Source organism: Gossypium raimondii, chromosome 12 (assembly GCF_025698545.1).
Source record: "Gossypium raimondii isolate GPD5lz chromosome 12, ASM2569854v1, whole genome shotgun sequence".
NCBI classification, from domain to species: domain Eukaryota; kingdom Viridiplantae; phylum Streptophyta; class Magnoliopsida; order Malvales; family Malvaceae; genus Gossypium; species Gossypium raimondii.
Window position 1 is genome coordinate 46,074,711 of NC_068576.1, and position 24,280 is coordinate 46,098,990.

Here is a 24,280-nt window from a genome sequence, read left to right on the forward strand (position 1 = left end):
ATTTCATAAATTAGTGACTATATATAAAAATACCAATAAAAATTATCCTATACCAATAAATTATCCTATAAAGCCCATTATTGAAATGAAATTGATCCCAAATTCAAAATTTTCAATACCAATAAAAATCAACTTATTACATCACCACTTGCAAGATATAACTATAAAAAATTACTATGGAGTAAACTAGAAAAAAATTGTAATGGCCTGAATTTTCAGTGATGTCGGAATGGTGATTCGAGATCACTAAATCTGACAAATGAGTAGAAAATATTATTAATTTAGTGAGAATAAGTAAATGTGAAGTTGGGAAAATTTTTGAAATAGTGAATAGTGTACTAGGAATAAATATTAAAATAATTAAAATTGAAAACGAGGTATCGAGACCTCAAAGATTTTAAACCGAGCCATAAGTATTTTTAGAAATATTTTTAGAGTGTCATTGAGTTGGTATTAAAGTTTCGTTAGAAAATTTTAACGTTTGGATAGTCAATTAACTAAAAAGGACTAAATTGAAAATAGTGTAAAATTTGTTAAATTGTGATTAAATAGCTTAAGTGATTAAAAAGGAGGGATTTAAAAGGCAATTAGGCCCAAACTATATGGGCTGGACGGTTGGGCAAGAAAAATCTGGAAAAGTGATGTAATAAGGGTAAAATTGGAAATTTTGTAAAAGTTAACAAATAAAAATCTCAATTAAAAGAGTTTCTAGGCAATTCTTCATAATTATCAGCCAAAAAATGCCATTGAAGAGTTCCTCCAAGCTGGTTTTTCATATATTTGAATCATGTAAGTTTAATTCTTGATTATTTCTTCTAATTTTTGTGGTTTTGATACTTTTACAATTAGATCCAACTAATTGTTTCATTAGTTATTGATCTTATGGCTGATTTTGAAAGTTACCATTGATGAGTACTGAATTTTTATGATGAATAAGCATGGAATTAAAGCTTTGATTTTGTTATATGATGATTCTATTAAAGTAATTTTGATAGAAATTGATTTTAGGGACCTAATTGTGAAAAAGTTGGGAATTAGTGTTTGGTGTTGCGGTTTTGAATATTAAAGGCTATGTAGTAGTCTAAAATAGTTGTAAAAGGTGTTTATTGAGAAAAATTAGATCAATTGAGGGGTTAATTGAGTAGGGACCAAATTGTAAAAACTGTAAAGTTTGGGGTAAAAGTGTAATTTCGAAAATTTAAGGGCATAAATTGTGAAATGGATTAGAATAGAATTATATGCTGATGAATGAATAAATTTGTATTTTAGATCGAGAACCCGAAGCAAGCGAGGAAAAGAAAAAGTAGTTGATTAGTCCACGAACTTTTACAAATTCGCAAATCGACCTGTAAGTTCATATGGCTGAAATTTAATGATTAAATGTTAATTTCATGAATTATATAATGTATGATGAAATGTATTTAGTGTTGAAAGAGAGTAAAATAAAATGCGAAAATCGAATAAATGATCAAATTAAGCGAACGGATTTGAGTACTTCGATCAAGAGATAAAGTGATAAGTGGTAGCTTTAGCTACACTTATCGATCAAGTGAAAAGTGATAAGTGCTACACTTATCGATCAAGAGACAAAGTGATAAGTGGTAGCTTTAGCTACACTTATCTGATCAAGTGAAAAAGTGATAAGTGTTATACTTATCTGATCAAGTGAAAAAGTGATAAGTGCTATACTTATCTGATCAAGTGACAAAGTGATAAGTGGTAGCTTAGCTACACTTATCTGATCAGGGACAAATGATAAGTGATCATACGTAAGACCATAGTTATACTATGGCAAAGTGAAAGTGAAGTACTCAATTTTCCGTGACCGTTCCTTAATTTTGATCAAGGATGGTAAGTGACAAATGGGCCCAAAGGAATTATGGTAAAAGAATAAGTAGTAGTGAGTTTATACCAAGGAACTCACCAAAGATTGTGGTTGACAGGTAAATTTACTAATGGTGTATATTGTATAAGTGTACAAGTGTTTGGTAAGATTTATGTTTTTTGCCTATGAACTTACTAAGCTTTTCTATAAGCTTACATGTGTGTGTTTATTGTTTTTGTAGATTAACGTATTTATACATTCGGAGGATCAGATCTACATCAAGAATCACACTATCCAGATATACTCCGGTAGATTATGTTAAGCAACTTTTTGGATTTATATGGCATGTATAGGGAACTGAAGTAAAAAGTAATAGAATGAATGACTAAGTATGCAAAGTAAATTTGAATGTTATGGTTGTGTTAGATATCGAAATATATACATGTTTTTAGTTTGAAATGGTTGATTGGTTGAACTTCATTAGTATTTAAATGAAGTAGATGAAATACTGGAATTGGTTGTGATTTGAAATTTGCAGGGAAGGTTAGACAATTATAAAGGGGTTATATTGAATTTTTTTTAAAAATTGCAATGGAGCAGTTCTTGGATAGTAGCATTGATGTAATTTTGAAAAATCACCAAAAATAGTGGAAATAGAATTAGAAGTTGAGTGAGATATGAAATTAAAGCTGAAAGAGTCTACTTTCACATGAAAGAAGTGGAGTAAGCAAAAGAATTATATACTTTTAGATATTTGAATTTTAGTGAAACAGGGCAAGAATGTTTTTGAAGTCCCCTGTTCTGACTTTAGAAATTCATTAAAAATTGTACAGAAGGAATTATGAGTTATAATTTATATGTATAGATTCCTTAATGAGTCTATTTTCAGTAGAAATAAGTTTAAGCACCATATGAAGTCTGTAATAAGAGATAATTAAATTTTAGTGATGAGTTGTCAGGATAGTCAATCAGTGAAACAGGGGAGACTTCAACTAATAAACTGTACTAATTTGCTACACCAAAAATTCTGAAAAATTTATGGTGAATAGATATATGAGTCTAGTTTTAGGGAAAATTTACTGATCTAAATTTTGAGTTTTGTATCTTGAATTATAATTATTTTAGTGAATGCTGCGCAGGTGGATAGCTTTATTATGAATGAAGAAATTAAATTTGAAAGTAAATTTTTATGCCCCAAACTTTTAAGTTAAGTCAAGTAACGCCTCATGCTCGACTTCGGCAACGATATTGGGTAAGGGGTGTTACAAAAATAGTCTAATTTACTGGAATTGCAACTATAAAATACCTCTTGAAATGCAACTAGAGCTTCAGCTTGCCAACGATTTATGTCTGGAGCAAATCGGTAGGTAACAGTCCAATACCTACAAAGGAATCACAGTCAATCAGCCAATCATCCTAGTGACAGACAGCCACATTTTAAGCAAAATAACGAGCAAAAGAAAAGAAAGAACAAATAACAAGGGCAGAAGCACGCAATTCATTCAACAATATGAGGTCTATATCTATAGGTTCCGTAAAATACAAACAACAAGTTTCATAACAATATGAGGTCTATATGTCAACGTTAACAGTTTCAGGGAACGAATTAATGGTGCCCCCCCGACGTTGCGTAAGAGACGATATCTTCCACCCAGAAATATGCCAGAGATGCTAAAACCCATGATTTTTTTTCAGCTTTCTCAGGTCATGTAAGATTGACTGGTTAAATTCCACATATAGCGTATGTCAGCAAGTAAAAGCCCCAGCCAGTAAACATTTTGACCCCAAAGAGACAACCACCACACTGACAGGAGGTGCAAGCAAGAATAACTTTATGTTACATAGCATGCACCATGATATCTACATCAACATGAAGTTAAAATACTTATCTTAATGAAAACAGATTACCAACAGTTCTAGTTTCTAACATGCCAGCACAATTAGAGATTAAGATACAATTGACTGATTGATGGTTACAAGGAAAGAAGATGATCCACAACATGAAGTTCATTTAGTAGGAAGAAAAAATAACATGAAAATTAACAGAACCTAGCACACTGAGAGAGAATGTTTACAAGAGATTACCTATGACTCTATCTCAAGCATTACCTAAAGAGGAAATGGTAAAGAATAAACTAATTCTTACATTACATCCTGCGGTCTTATATAATCTTCCAAGGTGAAAGATTTTTACATCTTTCTGCTCATACACCCTATCCCTCTCCTTATACGCAGGTTTATGAATATATTGAAATGACTCAAATCAGTTGAACAAGAAACTAATATTATTTAACTTTTTAGATCCTACTCTCTAGAGATTTAAGATACGCGCGGTTGTTTCTTTGTTCTGAATAGGAATAGTCCCTCATTCACTCATGCAATATTGGTTACACACAGGATGCTAACTCAAACTCGAACTCATTACTGTATAAGAAATGCAAATTTTGATAGCCGAGTGTAAGGTGCTAGCTTAGCTTTATATTTTGGTGTTAAAAGTAACTACATTTGTAACCACTCAATTCATGAACAATATCACATAGCTTCATAACAATTCATTCAAATGAAGTTCATAATCAAGCAATTAAACTCACGGCATAAACCAAAATGAAAAAACAAGACCAGTGCTACAAGCCTACAAGTCAACCATAAATTTTCCAACATCATGCATTATCATCCATAACAAGCAGAAACAAAGAATGAACACAGCAGAAGTAATATCAGATAGAAAAACGATTAAATTAAAGTATTACCATATAAAATGTGCTCTTAGCTTCAGCTCACAAACAGGGAAAAGTTCAAAATCTTTATTTAATACTCTCTAGGTTTAGAAATCAATATGCCAGAAAATATTTATCATCAAGTACATGCACATATACATAGACATAAGGAAGCAACAGAATCCAATATGTTACATCTACAAACTAAAAAGAACAATCTAATCATCTTCTTCTCAAAGAATTAAAGTTCACCTACAGAAACCACACAAATGAGATTAACGTTCCTAAAAGATTGCAACTCTAAATAAACTGTTCAGTTACAGTAATAATACATTGTAACCCTGACATTGCACTAGTTTAAGCCCTAGTTTTCAGAAACATTAGATGTCAATTTTTAACGATAGTTACATGATTCAACTAATTTGATGAATCAAGTCTTAAACTTTTTAAAACCTGAAACTAATGCATGATTCAATTTCTAGAAATGTTGAATCTTTCATCATAGAAATTAAAAACATAAAAGGGAAAACACGTTGAAAGAAAAATGTTAGGGCAGACAATGTTTACCTTGATTGAATTAGAAAGGTTTTCTTGACGGTTTATTTGGAAATACTTGTTGGGATTTGAAGAACAGAAGTCTGTTTTTGGACTTCCCTACTCACTACATTTGAAGAACAGAAGGGTGCGGGTGCGTTTGGTTCGACAAAACAATCAAATGAAAGTGAAACGGGAACGGTGGAGGTCACTTTGCTGGCCTGTTTGATGTTGGGAGGGAGAGTTCTGGAGGTGGATTGCGGCTTGGGAAGATGAGGGTAAAACAGGGCATAGAAATTCTAAGAATGCTAAACGGGAGCTAAACTGAACAAAGGGCAGGGAATAGAAATCGGTGAGTAAGGAGGAATACGTACGTAACCGATTCGGCGCGTAATGGGCATTACAGTGAACCAAACGCCGGAATAGGTGGGGCCCACCAATTCGGCGCGTAATGGTAAACCCATTACATCAAACCAAACAAGCTATTATTCCCTTCCCATCCCACCTCTCATCTACCCCAAACCCTCCCCCCATCCATTTTTTTTTAATATTTTCCCTCCAAAATTTTACTCCCCCTATTTACTTTCCCTCAAACTTTTATTCCCCAAAACTTTTTATTTTCCCCATAAACTTTTACTTCTCACCCTTTACTCTCAAATAAAAAATTAAAATTATCCAAAAAAAATCGCTAAACATAAATAGTAATAATTTTATTTATATCTACTATTTATATTATTAAATTAAATTTCACATTTTATATTATTTATATTATTGAATTGTTTAGTCATATCGAATATTTATATTAAAATTGAATTATTAATTATGCCATGAAATATTCGTGTTAAAATTTTATATTGGTATCAATTTCACATTTTATTTTTAAAATAAATTTTATTAAAAAATCATATTTTTACATTTAATATATTTTTAATTCCAAAATATATAGTGACAAGAATCAAGATAATTGAAACAACTAAGTAAGCAAAGAAGCTAACTAGTATATAAAAATTAATAAATAAATTATGAGGTGATGAAAGTTAATAAAAAATTTGATTAAGGTGGACAAATTTTATTATGATGGGTACAAGGACCCAAAATTATTTTTTAAAATTTAACTCGAACAAATATATTCGATTCGAATTCCATCTCACTCGACTCGATTCGAGAAAACTTCAAATAAAGTTAGGATGATAAAATGATATTCGAAAACTCGATTAACTCAAAAATTTTTGATTGGATTCGATTCGATCGAATGCTCACCCTTAACTTTAATGTCAGACTAGATGGATAATGGGAGGGTAATTTTGACTTTTGGGGAGACGGAATGGATAATTTCGTAAATCTACATTATAATTTAAATTTACCAGGGATTCACTGAGCGGGAAATTTAAAAAATTCTGAGTTTTTGAGTCTTCAACCTTTTTTGCCCTTCGGCTCCATCCAGGCTAACTTATCTCTCACTGAAATCAAGATTCTAGATTCAGGGTTTCTCACCAATCAGCTATTGTGAAACTTGGGAAAATTTCACTTGCCTACACTCCTTCAAGAATTGAACTCTCCTTGGACGCATTTGCAATGAACGGATCTTGTTTGGAATTCAAGAATCCGATCCAAGACGCGATTTCCAGGGTCCGATTCGCGCCGCAGTCCAACAACCTCCTCATTTCTTCTTGGGACCCCGTCAGTAGTCTTCTCTTATGTCTTATTTCAGTTTTGTTTTCCGATGAATTGCAATCGCTCGAACTGATTTTGATTCTCTGATTTGTAACAGTGTCTTCGACTGTATGATGTGGATTGTTCTCAACTTAGATTAGAAGCTCCGTCCGAGGCTGCGCTTCTCGACTGTTGTTTCCAGGAGGAATCTGTCGCTTTCAGCGCTGCCTCTGATGGTTCTATTACAAGGTTTTTCATTTTAATTGATTTAGTGAATTCGAATTTTCATTTAAGCTCTTACATGAGAGGTTTCTTCTTCAGTTAGGGTTTCTACTATTAAACTGAATGAAAAAAAGGTTCCTAACCGGTTATAATCTGATGAGTTATAAAAAGTAAGCAATGTGTATCTTAGTTGAGTTGAATTTAGCAAGCAAATGAGATTTTCCTACTTGTTAACCTCATTTGATCATGCATCTGATGCATGGTAATAATTTTGTTATGTAAATTTGATATTTTGCAATGTACATTAACTTTATTGTCATTTCAATCGGGAAAAAGTTTGGAATTTTAATTATCACTCTTTGTGACTGGACTTCGGGAAAAAGATATCTGCTTTGAATTTTATACCATATTGCTAAAATGTGATTAAGAGCATGAAATATATAACCACTTTCTTTTGTAAATCCAAGCTTCTTTACATATGGAAATCCTTTTATTTTTCTAGGTATGATTTGCATTCTGGAATCAGCAATAAAATAGGAAATCATGATGATATAGCAACATGCGTGGAATATTCTACTGAAACTCGTAAGTTAGCTACTTCGTTTCTACAGAAAAGTGCACATGTGGAACATATACATCAAGAGACTTCGTTTTACTTTTATGTCCCGCAACTTGTCTTTGTCTTGTTTCAATCAGCAAACGAATGTAATTTGTCCTAAAGGTCCCTGATTGTTTCTATGTACTTTATCATGGTAATCTGTGAACAAGTAATGATGGTTACATTTTGTAATTAAATTTCCTTGTAATTCATTTAGCTAAGAAACTAAACATCGTTCCATTACCTTAAACCTTCTATAAACGTTGTAAGTGTCCACTATTTTGTGTATCGGGTTTTTCACAACTTAATCACTAAAAAGATTAAGAATATTCTAAAGAATATTGCTCTGTTCTGTACTTCCCTCGCAGAAGTTGATGAGCAACTGAATGTTTTGTTTTTCATGTTGTTATATAAGCTGGGGCTTTGACAATGCTGTCATAAAGAAATTTTAGCTGATAAATGACTTGGTCCTCTTTTCAGAAGGCTTTCAAGAGCACCGCTGTCAGTTTTAATTGCATGTACATGTATAAATATGCACCTATGCAACTATGTGCATAATGTTAATAATATAATTCTTAGAATGTATTTGTGAGTTTACGGTTTCATATGACAGCACAATGTTTTGTTCTTGCCGTTGGAGGGGCCATGTCCCATGAGGACCCTTTAAATTGCAATTTTCTGATGAACATCCAAAACAGCCCTTAATACAACCTTAGATCTTAGATTACCATTCAAATATGTTTCTATAATCCGATTTATTTCTAGTAGAAGTTAAACTCCTAATTCTATTATTTCAGGTCAAGTGATTACTGCAGGTTTTGATAAGAAGATCATAGCCTGGGACATTTTTGGAGCAAAACCACTTGTGTACCTGAGAAATCTAGATGCAGAAGTGGAGTCAATGTCACTCTCTGGATATGAATTAATAATAGCTGTCGGATCATCAGTAGATATTTATGACTTGCGTAACTCAGACAAATGTGTTCAATCAAATAAATTTTGTATGGATGTTCCAATACGATGTGTCTCCTCAATTCCTTATTTGAAAGGTATTATTTCTTGATTGTGTTGGCTCTACATGTAATGATGTTGTGAAGACTTGTTGACGAATGGTCTATTATATCCTATGACCAAACAGCAAGCCGTGAATTTCACATGAATGAAGATTTTATGCATAGCCTTCTGTCAGAAATCGTAATCTTCAATATACCAACTTTCTGAGATGACTTTCAACTTTCTTAATACTGCCCTTAAAGCAGATTAATGTCTATGCAGGATATGCAGTTGGATCGGTAGATGGACGAGTAAAATTAGAGATTTCATATCCGTCCAGTTCAAACAATATCGGGTTAGTTTTTGAAAATCGTATAACTTTGGGGCCGTTTTAACAGTTGAACATTGAAAATCATGGTCTGGGTCAATTTATAAACCATTTTATTCATGCATCTGAAAGCACTTAAAGTTAAATTTTCCTCTAGACCTAAACAGAAAGCATATCGTTCAATAGCCTTCTTAGCCTTTGGCATAATTTTGAAAGTATACCTACGGATATTGGATTATGCCTTACTTTATACATCTCATGCTTGCAGGTATATGTTCCGATGTCATCCAAGATCAAGAGATGGAAGAAACCATCTAGTACCAGTGAATGACATTGCATTCAACCCATTGTATGTGCTCTTCTATCAGTAGCCTCTCGTAGATTATGGACATTGCTGTATAACGGGATTTTTATGGTACTTTCTGTTTTAGCATCTCAGGTGCTTTTGTCACCGGTGATAATGTGGGTTATGTTACAGCATGGGATGCTAAAAGTAGAAGAAGACTCTTTGAGGTGATCTTATGCGTTCTTTTTACTTTTACTTCTTGTGCTGTTACTCTAGATAAGTGCATCATATGATTCCTCAGACTATCAAATAGTGGTTTTAGTTTGGGATAATATGCTTATGTAACTGATGGTTGATACCATAGCGACCTTCATTAAGCAAATAAAATGCTTTTAGAAGGCACATGCTAAATAACTAGTGTCAAACAATGCAATTATGATAATAATGATGAACAATTTGTAGAGAAATTCGTTGTTGACTTTGCTTTTCTTTGGTTTTAGTTGCCTGATTGCGCAAACAGTATTGCGTCCTTGACATACAACAATGAAGGACAAATTTTGGCTGTTGCATCAAGCCATACTTACCAAGAGGCCACTGAAATGTTAGTTGTTCTTCGATTTCTATTACCTCCACCATCTCGTGTTTACATGATTTGATAAAGTGTATATATATATATATATATATATATATATAACAAGAGGGAGTTGAGTGTGTCTTGTCATTTGTTATTAATTTTTCAATTGAATCATTTCCAATTTTCCGGAGACAGAGAAAAACCCCCACAAATATTTGTGCATAAACTGGAGGAAAGCCATCTCGGATCAGTTTCTGATGGAAGTTCAAGCAGGAAATGACTGCTTCAGGCATAGCAATCAAAAGAACACAGCTGCACACTCTTGTATGTACAACATTGAGAAGGTGCTTCTAGTCATTGATTGCCGGTAGATTTATTGATAATTTGAAAATGAAGCCTGATTCTGTCTGGATCAAGATAGCAAGAACTTTCAACATTTACTTATGATCGTTACCCCTTTGCTTGCTCATTTTCAGATCACCGGCAGAGTCTGCCAAATCAATCTGTTTCTTGCATCCTGAACCTGACTCCCTACTGGGCTGAGACCTAAAAGGCCATTTACTTTTTTGTACTTCATTCAGTTTTCTTCTTGTCACTGGTATTTTGAAGTAACACGAAGAGGGTGCTATAACTATAATAACATAATGTTTAATTTATGTATTGTATTTTGTTTGTAAAAGATTTGGTCATCATAATTCATGATTGTAGTGTGTTTAGGGTTACATGGTTGGGACTATGGGAAATTTGGAGTTTGTCGAAGACTTGAATTGAGTTCAATTGGTTTTTCTTCTTCTTCTTCTAATTGGTATGAAAAAAGAAATCTGCATCCAGCAATAATCTATCTGTTAATACCCGATTTATTAAAAAGAAATAGAAAAAAAATGGTAGTAACTGCTAAAATATCAGATTTGAGTTGACACTGGGGCCCAAAGAAGCCCACGTGGAAACATCTCAAGCTGAGTATCAGTTCCACGCACTAACTAACTCGTTCACTCTCCTTACTCTCCCTCGATTTCCCACTTCGAAGCTTTGCTTTGATCCGTATCTCTCGCTTTCTCCAAAAACTTGCGAATTCTTTAGCTTCGTCGCCATGTCTGATGAAGATCATCATTTTGAATCTAAAGCTGACGCCGGAGCTTCTAAGACATTTCCACAGCAGGCAGGCACCATTAGAAAGAATGGTCATATCGTCATCAAAAGTCGGCCTTGCAAGGTTACATTTTTTTAATTTTATTGTTTATGTTCATTTATGCCGCTGTTACTCTTTATTTTTAAGATCACCAGAATTTCTTTTATGTATTTATCAAAATCTGTAAATAAATTGTTGAATCTCCGAATTTGTTTGGCGAAATTAGTGAAATGAAGGGTTTTATCTTTGATTTTTAATTATTACTTAGCTAAAATAATATTTTTTTGTTGTTGAAATTTTGCAGGTTGTGGAAGTTTCAACTTCCAAGACTGGGAAGCACGGACACGCCAAATGTCACTTTGTTGGAATTGATATCTTCACTGGGAAAAAGGTGGAAGATATAGTTCCTTCGTCTCACAACTGTGATGTAAGTCGCTCTTATTCGCTCGCTTTACTCATTATGCTGTAGGTTTTGGAGGCTAAAGGATGTTGTTTGGTTACAGGTTCCTCATGTCAATCGCACTGATTACCAGCTGATTGATATCTCCGAGGATGGATTTGTAAAACCTATTATTTGGTTTGTTTTTGACATTCTTTTTGGGCTTTAGACGATGTTCTGATCATATCATTTGCTAATGATTTAGGTGAGCTTGCTGACTGAAAGTGGGAACACTAAGGACGATCTGCGGCTTCCAACTGATGAATTTCTGCTTACACAGGTTAGTTTGCATGTCAAAACGGGTATCTCATTTCTTTCCTTTTTGCTACCCTGAAATTGCCAAATTCATCCAACTTCATATGGTTTCTCACCCATTTTCCATGTTTTAGTATTGCTCCCACTTCATTTTTCATAAAATACCCCAAATTCTCGTGCTGCAACACTTGTCATCGACACTGTCTGTCTTTAGATACGGGGACTCTACAAATATATGAAACTCTTGAAAAAAAGACATCGAACATATAATCATATCAATGTTGGACCAAGTAGGTAGGAGTATGTGATTTGAAAATAATATGTAGTGTTTGGTGAATGTAGATAAAGACAGGATTTGCAGAGGGGAAGGATCTGATTGTGACAGTGATGTCAGCAATGGGTGAAGAGCAGATCTGTGCTCTGAAAGATATTGGCCCCAAGTAAATTCCTGGGGGGCGTCCTTCACATTTCACATTTAGTGCATGGAATGGGTTTTGCTAATTTAGTGCATTCTTTAAGACCATTTAAATTTAATTTATTTTAAATAATTGACAATTTTATTTGTCATTTTTTAAAGATATTTCTCTTAGATAATAATTTAAGGTCGTTAATAATAATTTTTGACATGTTTTACTGTATCAAAAGTGTATTTTAGTTTATATGCTTTTCATGTTATGTTCCAATTGGGGGGGTATGTCAAAACATAAGAATGAGTCTGAGAAACCCACCCTTTGAGACACAAAATCAGATTGAAAAATTATTGTTTATGGTTGAAAACCAAAATAGTTAATCCTTACAACAAGCTTTGATCTCAATAATCTAGTCAATTGCTTTGCTGGTGTGATAAAGATGATGAAAATTACAAGGCAGAAATAACAAAATAAATGAATGCAAACAATGGTGTTGAATTTAAATCTGCATTTTAATCATCTTTGACACTTACAATGGTAGGAATTTGGCCATGATTTGCAAAATCAATCTTATTCAGCCGCAGACAGCACAAGGCTTGCTCTGGTAATTCCTCTGGTTTTTGTGCCTGCACCAGAAACTAAATGTTATGAATTTCTCCTCTATTTAGTTTCGTCCTATTCGGAAATTCAGAGAAAATGGGAAGAAGCTACCTGAATAGTCAAACCCAGATTAATGATTCCATTCTTCATGCGGTCTAGAAACGATTCAAGTCCTTTCCTAGATATGTAGCTAAATCTGTGTATATCAAGGTCGATCTCGAAGTAATTTGGTCCCTGCATCATGATCAACACAGAGACGCAACTTTTAACCTCGGAAGAAGTTAAAAAATGGTTGCATGCTTTCTAAAACACTATATGCACTAGGCGTAGGCTATGTTGTTTGAGACGTCAACTGAAAATGTTTTCAGAATTAAGTACGGAAATATAATCTATCGACAGACTCAAGCCTGAGTAACCTAGGCTTAGTTCATGCCCTAGAAAAACTGCTAACACTATCCAGGCATAGATAGAAAGATCATATCCCATACTTGTGTCCGAATATGTGATGGCAGTAAATACTTCACGAAAAGTAAAAAGTAGAAACAACGTAGAATCATTTGACTGCATGTAATTGAATTCCTTCAAACCTTGCATATACATGCATCTATACAGTATGTGAAAGCAGCAAAGAAAGCTATAAATTACCTTATAAAAATTATGTTGAGGACGCGAAAGCACTGGCTTATCGTTATAAGCTTGAATAAGCTTCTTTTCAGTAGAACCTAACTGAAGCTCGTCTGGGTTAACTAAACTGGCCATAATTTTTAGCCTCTCTCTGAAAGGAACAATGGACTCTTTCGCAAACCCTTTAACCTTTTCCATTTCATCTTCAATAAATTTCTGTAACAAAGCACGGACACTAATATCAACTAAAATATTCTTCAAGGTGGAAAGAATAGATCCTACTCTATATTACTTGAGCTCAAGTGTGATTTTCTGGCATGAATTTATTTTCAAAATTTTCATGTATTCGAAGGGTTATTGAAGAATCATAACCCCATATCCAAGCGCAGCATAAAATGGCAGTACTTAATTCGTTGGTAGCTAACATTGAATGTTAAGTTGTACGGGGAAATTGGTAAGGGGAATACCTTTATGCTGTCCTGGAAGTGAGGGGATACATCTTTGTCAAAAGTATCCGAGACCTTAAAATATAACACAAGGCTCAAGCCTTCCCCGTTGGCATCACCAAGAAACACACTTGCTGGATAGGTCGGAACCTGCAACAAGTATACCAAACAAATTATAGATGTCATAAAAACAATTTACCAAACAATGATGAAAAGAAGACATTATCCGGGGCAATAAGGAGAGAAATAAGAACCTGTATATTAACAATCAGAAGTGCAGGCACATTTTCATGCGGTTTTACGTGTGGTAGTTCGAGATGCTGAGCAATGTGATTCACTTTCCGAGGGCAGATAAATAAATCGACCCCAATTGGTACATATGGGCTACAATCAGGAGCAGGGAACTTCTGTTTATCTCTGCATGATAAGGCTCAACTTCAGTTCTACTTAAGAAAATGATATATTGTGGAATGCAGATAACAGTGAACTAAATGGCTTACCGAAAGTAATTCTTGCCTCGGAGCTTAAAAAGCAAAGGAGAAATCTCCGACCAGCTTCCTACCGTCGGTTTCTCTCCTGAGCATGGAATTATAAGTCCAGCTCTTGGACGGTATAAGTACCTCTCAGCTGCACCTGTTAACAAATTTGTTAGCCCTAGTTGAAAGATAGAAAGGCTATTCGTTTGATTTTGTTTTGATTTTTAGAGTATATACCAATGCTATAATTCACAAATATCATGAATTATGCATATATATTTTTTTATCAGAATGTTCCTACAAGTTCGATTAAGAGGTCTACTTTACAAAATTCCAAGATTTTACCGTCAAAAGATTTCCTCTTCACGGAAAGCATGATAACTGTTGATTTCTTTCGGCTTTCTTGGGTTTTCTCCCCCGAATCAACCGTGCCATCTTTGCGGCCCTTAGAGCTGTAACTTTCATACACTCTTTCATGTTTAGACCCGTTATCAACAAGGCATGATGAATTTCCGTACTGAAACACTTGTGCATTTGAAATATTCCCTATCGGATTACCTAATGAAGAAAATGCATCTGGAGGCAGCAACAAAAGGGGAGAAAAAAGTGTAAGCTTTGCCAACCAACTGAACATTGAAAATCGTAGTCGAAAGAAATATAACTTGGTTGCAATAAGATGCAACTGCATTACCTCCATATACACTGCCAGCATCATCATCCGACTCGGACTCCATAATGCTAACAGAATCGAACCATACTTCCTCTTGGCATCTTCCTGCAAAATAATTTCATTTCTACAGTTACAAATTGTTTGGATTTCAATAAGGTAGGAAATATGTAGAAAATATCTCCTAACAAGCACAAATGCGAAAAGCATTCACCATGCATATTCATATATGTATATGTAACATATATCAGAAATTTTGTAGTGAGAGATGAATAGAAGAAGAGACCATTGGCATCAATTTGACTGTGGTTCCATTGTAGCTGGGTTAGATGAAATGCCACATTAGACAACTCCGAGCGCTTACAATTGCAGGTGGTTGAAGCACCCTTCTGAACATATTCACTAACAGCAATATCTGTTACGTGACTCCCAGCATCGCTCATCCTTTTCATGCATTCATCAGGAATGGAAGTGGCGATTTTCCCACGGTTCTTGCAGAATCTGCCAAAGCGTCCTTTGTGCGGCCTTGATCGTGCCTTTTCACTATGTACGGAGACACAGCCGCCCATTATGCTGATAATCTTTTATCACAACTGCTACTAGTGAAGCTGAATCAGGCACAAAGGAACCACTAACCTGCAGATTAATCCAAGACAAATGAATCAAATGTTGCAAAGCAACATCAAACATGAGGACCTTAGTACCATCCTAAGAAGACAACGTATGAATTAAACATTCATGAATGCAGCATGCAAAAATAATATTAGCAATGAACGAGCGAATTATTCCAAACTCGAAATGTGGTTATATTATCTGTTCTTAATAACAGATAAACTCATTACTACTTTCGGCTAAGAACCTGGAAATCCATTGCATGACCAAGACATGCACAAAATAGACTAAAAAATTGATGAACTTGGCTAAACAAACTAGTAAATTACTATAAGAATTTGGCTCATACCTTAAAGTCATTCCAAAAGAAAAAGCACTCCTTTGGAGATTCCTTATCCAATCAAAATCACATCAAGCGAAGCTTATTCCATTGGATCGCCTAAGAAGCTTGACCAAAACTAACACTGTCCTACCTGAACATCAATAATATGTATTAAAAAAAATGCAACTAAAAAACCAATATAATTTTATCATAATTATGTTGAGAAATTCTAAAAGACACTTGCAAAACATCCTCAATTTCGAAACCTAAAAGAGACACCGTGGGCTAAGATAACAACAAACTATTTCGTCTAATCATTGAAGTCTTCCCCCCCCCCCCAAAAAAAAAAAAAAAAAACGCCCCACCACATGATTGGATCCCTAAGTATGTATTTAGAAAATCAGAGTGACTAATCCTTAAACTAGGAATTTTCAAAAAATATATATATATAGTTGTATCAAATATTGCTAGATAAAAAAGATACTTACAAAACTAGTAGGAAAATAGTTATATTTGATAAAGAAAAAAAATAGAGCAAAATCATAATGAAAACGGAATCAAATCAAGTTTCGAAATTGAAACGATCATGATTACTGTAAAACATTTAAAAAGGAGAAAAAAAGAAGAAGAAGAAGAAACGAAAACGACAAGCTTTCAGTAAGCAATACGAATGACAAAACTCAATCAAGTTTGAAGGAACAAAAAAAACCAAGTGGAGAGAAGAACCTATGGAGAGAAAGAGAGCAAGGTTAAAATCCGGATATGGAGGAGGAACAGCTGTTTCTTCACTTCGGACACTTTGAATTCCTGTCACAGTCTCAATCACTATCTAAGATCGATACAGAGCTGAAAAATCAGAGAAAATACGAAAAAAAAGAAAAAAAAAAAAGACAGAGAAGAAACTGTGACTCTTCCGTTGTAAACAGATGCTTACTCTGCAAACCTCACCTTTTAAATGTTGTCTTTCTTTTCTGCGCTCAATTACTGCCTGTGGGTTATTATTATTATTATTTATTTTCTTTGTCGCCCGAGATTTCGCGGGCATTACTGTATTTGTGTTAAATGTTAATCCTACATCTATTTTACAAAGGTAAGAAAGCATATTGATTTTATAGTCCAAAACCTCGGCTTATAAGAGGTTCATTGAATCTCTGTTTTCTCTTCATTAATTATGTTATGGATCATAGATGGTAAGCCAAATAAGAAAACACGTGTTTGTCATAGAAACCATCAAATAATCATTGAATTTCACAAAAGGCTTCTGTTGGGTAAAATTATCAAATCATTGATTCTTTTTTAATTTATTGGCTGAGAGAAGAAAAGCGAATTTCACAAGATACTAAATATTTAAATTTAATTGGAAAACAATTTTCATGAAAATATAATAACATCAAATTAAAACTTGTTTCAACAAGTTGTATTGCTGAGAACAAAAACGTTGCAATCAAACTGATGTTGGTTTTTAGGAAAAAATTAATTTAATTAGTTAAAAAGAAAAAATGAAAGCACAAATATGTCTCCATCATGGCAGAGAGGCAAATAATTACGATTGCGCGTTCGTGTGCAGCTGCTCCATGAAAACGACACCGTATGGGCATTAAACAATTTTAGGGTTGTTCCATATTGATTATTATAAATTCAAATGAAAGTGGTAGCTTAAGGAATATAAAATTTAATTGTTTTGCTTAAGGATCTTGAGGGTGTGATATTTGATCTTTGCCATCCTTTTTCTATTTTCAGATTCCAAATATTTATTTAAAAAATATGTTGGGTTTTAATTATAAAAACGATATTGGTATGGTTGTCTCCAACCCAGCTTTCAATTTCAGACCGAGCTTTTTTATCATTATTGTTGTTGTCCTCTCATTTTTGTCTTAATTACAAAAATAGGATTTGTTAAGTGTATGTGATGGTAAGATGATTGATTTGAGTTTGTGTTTGAAGTGGGAAGTTTGGGCAATGATTAGTTGAATTTGTCATTAAGTGGAGAGGTTTGAGGCAATGTGGGAAAGTGGTTGAGCCGTAAAGGGGGAGTTTTTAGATGAATTCAAGTCCAAAATTGGTCTCCAATTCTCCATCTCACCAACCTGTTGAAGAAGCAAAGGAAACAGGACATTAGTTTGAAGTCAATATTTGTACATTTCTACATATTGTAAGTATGGATGAAAGAGAAGGCTGTTTGAAGTAAATAATGATTTTAACTGGGGAGAATAGAATATGTGAAAACACGAAAACTTGTTCGGGACAAAGTAGACCAAATCCAAAGACTAATTTATGGTTAGTGGAGAGTCATCTCAACACATCACTGGTCTTAGGATAATATTTAATAGGGAATTAAAACTCACCTACTCAATTATTTTGCCTTCAAACTTAGCTACATTTGCACTGAACCTCTATTTCTTTGCGATTTTGGTTTTGAATGTCAAATCCCTTACCAAATTTTGAGGAATTTCATTTTAAATTTTAAGACTTTAATTTAGATTTGATTTTTTCTAAACTGAAAATGTTGATGTTATATAAAATTATTGGAAAAGGGATACAAATGACGTGGTGTCACTCTTTCATACAATTATTTTCCGATGCAATAATAAGGTATTTTAAGTTTAAGTGATTTTAGATATACCTAATTTCAATCCGATTTGACATGTATAATTATTTTTATGGTTATGTGAGTTTAAAAAATTATTTTAATTGATAATTTTAAAATCTTTTATACTTAATATTACTAGATTTAACAAAACAGAAGTTATTAACATTTTGATTTATTAACAGGTAGATTTAAATGTCATGTTGGGTTTTATTTTTGGCATAATGACTTATTTGATCCTCCAATTTTATAAAAAAAGAAGAAATCATTTTAGTTCTCTATTTAATTTTTATTATTATCTTTTTAACCTTTAAACTTGCATTTTTTGTCAAATCACCCTAAAATGAATAGAAAAATTTATAATTTTTAAACTTTGTTGACATTGCATACATGTAGGTTGCCACGTGGATGACACATCAAAATTTAAAATTTTAATATATATAAACTTTTTAATGATTAAAATCATTAAAATTATATAAAAATTCTAAAATTTATAAATTTTTAAATATTTAAAATATTAATTAAATGCTCTACATGGTGGCAATCCATGTGGCATCAGTAAAGTTAATAAACATTAAATTTGTCATCCATTTTGGGATCATTTGACAAAAAATATAAATTCAATTGTTAAAGAGACAAAATTAAATAAAAGACTAAAATGATTTATTTTGGTAAGATGAGGGGTGCAAAAAATCATTATACATTTACTTTTTCTTCTTTTATGAGCTCGGAAATATGTACATTTAACGTGCTGTTCTGCCAATAGTTCAAGATCCAAGGTTTTAAAAAAATTGCTTATTTTATTTTGTTTTGTGGGGAAATTAAAAGTTTTGACTAAAAAGATGGCAAAGCATTAAAGTCCAGTGTGTCGAATGGCTTAATTTATTGAGATCAGTAGTAGTAGATATTTGAATACTTCCACGTCCATTCAATTTCACAATAAATTATAGGTTTAATTATAAAACGGATAAACTACATCCATGGTCACTAAACTATTAGTAAGTTTATGTGTTGATCACGTAACTTTAAAAAATTATAAAGTGGTATTATATATTCTCTTTCTTGTCTACAATTCAGTTTTTTTCTTGAAACAACTTTGAATGTCACAAATTTGGGTACCAAAATCCAAACAATTTTTTTCTTCAGTTTTTGACACTGACTATCATATTAGCTTGGATCTAAGGTATGTTTTTTAACTCGTCGATGGGTACTAATCTACTTTACTGATCATTGAATTGTCACTTGAAACTTGTTAGCCAGACTGTTTTTAAAAAAAATAAATAACAATTCAGTAACTTAAAATAAAAATTTTGAATAGTCCAATAACTTAAATGAAAACTTTTGAATAACTAAATGACCATTTTGTAATTTTTGAAATTGAATGAACAAAATGTAAACTTACAAATAATTCAATGACTTTGAATGTAGTTTACGTTTATAAAAGTGGCTCTTAAATTGTATTTTTTTACTTAGTTTTTTTATTACTTAAATTACTCATTTTACCTAAAACAATATCAACCCATAAAAATATAACACACTTATTAGATATATATTTTAATAAAATAGATGAAATATCACTTAAAAAACTATAATAAAAATGATAATATTTAAGAGTCATGCCTAGATTATATTGGATTTCTTTAAAACTCATCAAATAAATCCCACCCTATAATGTAATAAATAAATCTCTAGTATCATAAAGATGTTGATTGAGATAGTATTTTAATTCAGTTGAAAATTATTAAAAAATATTATTTTACAAAATAAATTTTATTATTGCGAGAGTGTTTTATTTTGTATATTTTATAAATTAAGAAAAATATTTTGAACTAAGAACACCATTTATATGAAGAGTAATTATTCGTCGATTGCTACCACAAACGGATTTAAAATGATGTCAAGTGTCTTTTTAATTATCACTTGTGAAATTCTTTTTACGTCACTAACCGTGTATAGGATAATTATTCTTAGACAAAAATTTTAACTTTATCATAAATACCAAAGCCACATTTAATTTTTGTATAAATTTTAATTCATATATTTGTTATATAAAACTTTTAATTTGTTGGTGGTTTTCTTTGGAATATTGTTTTAAAGAAAGTGGGTAGTTATTGTAAAGAAAGTGAGTTTTATTCTTATTTTTAAAATCAAATTATTTTGTAACCTACTAAGATATTAATTTTTAAACCTTTGTGGAATATTGTTTTAAAGAAAGTGGGTAGTTATTCTAAAGAACGCGAGTTCTTTACTTCTTTCTTTTTTTTAATTAAATTAATTTATAATCCCACTAATGTATATATTGAAATCAACAAATCTTTCATACGAATTCTCTTCTCGACAGTGCAACGTGTTTTACCATTGCACCCAACATTTGTCGGTAATAAGTTTTTTTTACGATTTCAATTAAATTGTCTTTTTCTCACTTAAATTGGTGTCTGATTAATTTGTGACATTAACTCAATTAAAGATTTAAATTTAGATCAGTTTTATAATACACTCATATTTTGGTTGTGTTGGGAATATCTTAAATTCTTAGTTTCTTAAATTCAAGTCTACCAAATTAATATGTAGTCAACCTTCTCTGTCACAGTCTCATTTGTCTGTCAAGATTTTGCTAATTAGTATAGGGAGGGGATTGTTGTACACCTAACATGCTGTTATGGAGGGATAATTATTGTCTACCTATCATAGAATTTATCTAGTGAATTTCCACCAAACGAAAGAAGTGAGAACTATGTTAAGGAAAAAAAAGAAAGTAGAAAACAAATCAACAAAATTAAAAGACGTATAACAGGCGCATGCATGATTGCTTTTATACCTACCTGGTTTTACATTCTTTTACACGACTAATTATAAAGTTCATAAATCTAATAAGTTTAATTAATCAGTGTGAGTTATCAAATTAAAATAATTAATTTATCATGAATTATTAAATTCAAGTAATCAAGTTATAAGTTAATGATGTTTCAAATTCATAGTAGAATATTTAATCAAAGAACTTAATATCTTCAAGCCCACTCCTTGAAGCTTATTTCATTTAACAAAATATAATTAATAGATTTTTTCATGTGAAATTTAAACATTTTATTAAAATAATATTTTAACTAAGATAATCTTTATTTAATAAATTATAATTAATAAACTTCCTTATATGAAATATCTATAATTTTACTTAAAATTTTAAATAATATATTTTATAGAGAACTAATTTAATAAAGAATGTATTTAATAATCATGATGGTTGCTTTTACAAGTGAAAAACTTGACTATTATAGCGAAAGACTGTTATAACGAGGCGGACGGTATTACTTTTAGTTTAATTCTACTATTAATATATTATTTTTGATTTAATCAAATCACTCAAACATTTTATGCGTGGTATATATAAAAATAGATAAAATAAAAATGAAATAATTCAAAAAATATTTTATTCGCATTTTATGATTTATATAATTGAACTATCCGAAGCGATCGAATCGGTAATTTAATCGATTCCACCGTCGATTTAATTTTAGAAAACTTGAAGATGACTTTTTTTTTTTTTTAATGGGAGTTAGAGCCACATGTTTGGTAGACAGCTTAGGCTTGTCCTTTGTTTGGGCCTTTAAGAGAAGCAGTAATGGGCTTTTTATTTTGGATTTAATGCATGGTTGCATTGACAGAGTCATGTAATTAATACACCATAGCTCATTCATTTCCTCAATCTTACTAAAAATGGGAGCAATATAATTTATCATATAGGACGAGTAACTGTCAATGAAATATTTTTATTAGTAGCAATTACTTGAGCTGAAAAGTGTAAAACTTTGGCTATCGAAGCTGAAATAATGATATCAGAAAATTTTCTTCCTTTATTTTCTCTACTAGAAAACAGAACACATGAAATGATTCAAATTAAGACTTGTAAATTCTAATAATCCTGACTGAATGTTGATAAGCTTACAAAAATTATTGTATTTGTTTGCTGTGTATGCAAAATCTTATTTATTAAGAGTATAAAAATGAAGCAGTAAGTAGTAAATTAATGGAAACTAATTGATGAAGGTGATAGAAGGAAGATCAGGTAAGCTCCACATTTCACAAGCTGATGAAGATCCTATTCCTTGATCATCTTCTTCCTTGAATTCCAATCTCATTTCATTTTCACAACTGTTACTGTTTCTGAGATTAGATGGTTGACATTGTTGTTGGATGTTGTGATTATTTTCTGATTCACGCTGTTTAAGCCTCAAGCATTCAGGTATCCCATTGAAGGCGTAAAGAGATGCCGAGAACTTCCGTTCATATTTCATTCTCTTCATCGTCTCTCTAAGCATGCAGGGATCAAGGTCGTCGCCATTAATGTCTTCTTGCTGCTTCTCCATTGGCTCCACCATTTCTTCCGCAATCTCAAACGGAGAACGGTAATCACACGACGATCCAAAAGAATCCAAAAACTGGAAATCCATGATATCGATGTCTTGTTTCGAACCCACGTAATCAGGGTTCCCATCAACGTTATTATTATCCTCCAAATGAAGTGATTTGGGATCAGCACAAGTTGAGCCGAAGCTCTCCAGCATGCAATCACTAGAGGAGGTGCTGCAGTCTTCAGGAACATTGAAGAAATCATCAAAGCAAATGGTGTCTAGTTGGTTAAGAGGGAAATTGGGAGGCATATTGGAAGATGCAGAAGCAGCATCATTTCTAGCTTTGAGCCTGAGCAAGAGAAGATTGGCGATTTTAGAAGGCAGGGCTGGTTTGGAAATGGAAGATGGTGAAAAAGGCCAGAAATTGGTTCGAGTATTGGCTCCACGAAGCAAATAAGCAGCTTCATCGTAAGCTCTGGCTGCTTCTTCAGCAGTATCGTAAGTTCCCAACCATACCCTAATCTTTTGAATCGTATCTTTAATCTCCGCCACCCATCTCCCCGACGGCCTTTGCCTCACTCCCACGAATCGTTTTCTCGCACGACGGCCTCCACTCAATGCCGCCGCAACCGCAGCAACATTAGCATCCATCGCCGCCTTTTCATCCACATTGTTGTTTCCTTTCTCTTCATCATTAACATCAGTGGCCATCACTTTTCTCTTCCCCATGATTATGATTTCCTAGTTCATCAACACTAATGGAAATGTGTTTATATAAGGGGGAGATTCGGATTATGAAGCTGAAATATGAGAGGGTGGTGTTGTAACTATTTCTTTGTTGTATGCTTAATTCGGCTTTAATTTCTTAGTGGATTTTATGCATTCCTTTCACTTTCATGCAAGGAGGAGATTACAAGGAAAAATTATTTTAAAAAGAAAAAGCCATTAAAGTGTACCTTTTTTAAACTTTGATTTAGTCAGAGAAAGTTTAATTATTTGTTTTTATCCTTTCCATCTTAACCATCAAATATTTCTGTACCTCCATGGTTTAAATTTAGTAGGCAACTAGGCCTCTCTAAAATTTGGTATCCAATCTTTTGAGTTTTATTCTTATACGATTTTAATTTTTATTTTACTTTAAATCTATTTAGATTTTTTTTAAAAAAAATTAATCTTTATTATTTTTTAATAATTAAAATATTATTAACCTCATGTGATGATTTGATGGTCAACGGGGTTTACCGCCCCAGGTGTGGTTTAGATTTAAATTGCGCTAGTTGTAATTCACCAACAACAAAAAAATTAAAACATCATTATAGAAATGAATAAGAAGATGCACACACAAATATAAGAGGGTTATCAATGAACCTTAGCATTATTGGCAAAAGTTAAAATCACGAGCCTCTGAGTAGAGTCTCACTTTACAAAATTGTTATGTGTGATGCAATCTCATCATACGTGGTTACCATAGGTAGATTTTATCAAATTATATTCTGATTCGTGATCGAATTAATTTGGTTCTTCAATATATATTTGTAGTTATACTATATTTATATTTATATTTATATTTATATAAGAAAGTTAATATTTAACAGGCACAAACCCTATATACTATAGTTAACCACAACCTGAAT

General features: G+C 32.5%; 3 protein-coding genes across 6 annotated transcripts; 1 reads left to right on the forward strand and 2 right to left on the reverse strand.

Annotated features, from left to right (window-relative positions):
• Nucleotides 1–6,483: 6,483 nt before the first annotated feature.
• On the forward strand, nucleotides 6,484–12,204 carry LOC105762223 (mitotic checkpoint protein BUB3.3). The gene is made up of 15 exons (XM_052625289.1): nucleotides 6,484–6,756; nucleotides 6,848–6,978; nucleotides 7,454–7,536; nucleotides 8,347–8,598; nucleotides 8,825–8,897; nucleotides 9,139–9,219; nucleotides 9,302–9,383; nucleotides 9,657–9,757; nucleotides 9,926–10,007; nucleotides 10,207–10,235; nucleotides 10,637–10,943; nucleotides 11,164–11,286; nucleotides 11,363–11,419; nucleotides 11,504–11,578; nucleotides 11,896–12,204. The coding sequence occupies exons 1-15, from the start codon at nucleotides 6,652–6,654 to the stop codon at nucleotides 11,995–11,997; spliced, it is 1,683 nt and encodes a 560-aa protein (XP_052481249.1). The 5' UTR covers nucleotides 6,484–6,651; the 3' UTR covers nucleotides 11,998–12,204.
• Nucleotides 12,205–12,302: 98 nt separating this feature from the next.
• On the reverse strand, nucleotides 12,303–16,806 carry LOC105764484 (uncharacterized). Of its 4 annotated transcripts, none has more exons than XM_012583073.2 (12): nucleotides 16,659–16,806; nucleotides 16,437–16,539; nucleotides 15,738–15,861; nucleotides 15,063–15,412; nucleotides 14,801–14,884; nucleotides 14,455–14,685; nucleotides 14,134–14,266; nucleotides 13,888–14,050; nucleotides 13,655–13,783; nucleotides 13,209–13,403; nucleotides 12,675–12,797; nucleotides 12,303–12,589 (listed from the first exon to the last, which is right to left on the reverse strand). In XM_012583073.2, exons 4-12 carry the CDS (start codon nucleotides 15,343–15,345, stop codon nucleotides 12,476–12,478), a joined length of 1,455 nt encoding a protein of 484 aa, XP_012438527.1. In that variant the 5' UTR covers nucleotides 15,346–15,412; nucleotides 15,738–15,861; nucleotides 16,437–16,539; nucleotides 16,659–16,806; the 3' UTR covers nucleotides 12,303–12,475. The 4 variants fall into 4 exon arrangements, with proteins under 4 accessions (XP_012438527.1, XP_052480671.1, XP_052480670.1 ...); XM_052624711.1 differs by having other exon boundaries at nucleotides 16,437–16,517; nucleotides 16,659–16,792; XM_052624710.1 differs by having other exon boundaries at nucleotides 16,437–16,535; nucleotides 16,659–16,785.
• Nucleotides 16,807–22,328: 5,522 nt separating this feature from the next.
• On the reverse strand, nucleotides 22,329–23,375 carry LOC105764486 (ethylene-responsive transcription factor ERN1). Its single transcript, XM_012583079.2, has one exon. The coding sequence runs from the start codon at nucleotides 23,373–23,375 to the stop codon at nucleotides 22,329–22,331; it is 1,047 nt and encodes a 348-aa protein (XP_012438533.1).
• Between the last annotated feature and the right edge of the window lie 905 nt (nucleotides 23,376–24,280).

Coding starts and splice junctions, on each gene's coding strand:
- LOC105764486 (XM_012583079.2), bottom strand. CDS start 23,375: ATGGGGAAGAGAAAAGTGATGGCCACTGATGTTAATGATGAAGAGAAA.
- LOC105764484 (XM_012583073.2), bottom strand. CDS start 15,345: ATGGGCGGCTGTGTCTCCGTACATAGTGAAAAGGCACGATCAAGGCCG. Junction 14,686..14,800: donor TGCTGGCAGTGTATATGGAG/GTAATGCAGTTG, acceptor TGCTGCCTCCAG/ATGCATTTTCTTCATTAGGT. Junction 13,404..13,654: donor ACTTCCAGGACAGCATAAAG/GTATTCCCCTTA, acceptor GCTTTGTTACAG/AAATTTATTGAAGATGAAAT.
- LOC105762223 (XM_052625289.1), top strand. CDS start 6,652: ATGAACGGATCTTGTTTGGAATTCAAGAATCCGATCCAAGACGCGATT. Junction 7,537..8,346: donor GGAATATTCTACTGAAACTC/GTAAGTTAGCTA, acceptor CTATTATTTCAG/GTCAAGTGATTACTGCAGGT. Junction 11,579..11,895: donor ATGAATTTCTGCTTACACAG/GTTAGTTTGCAT, acceptor TGGTGAATGTAG/ATAAAGACAGGATTTGCAGA.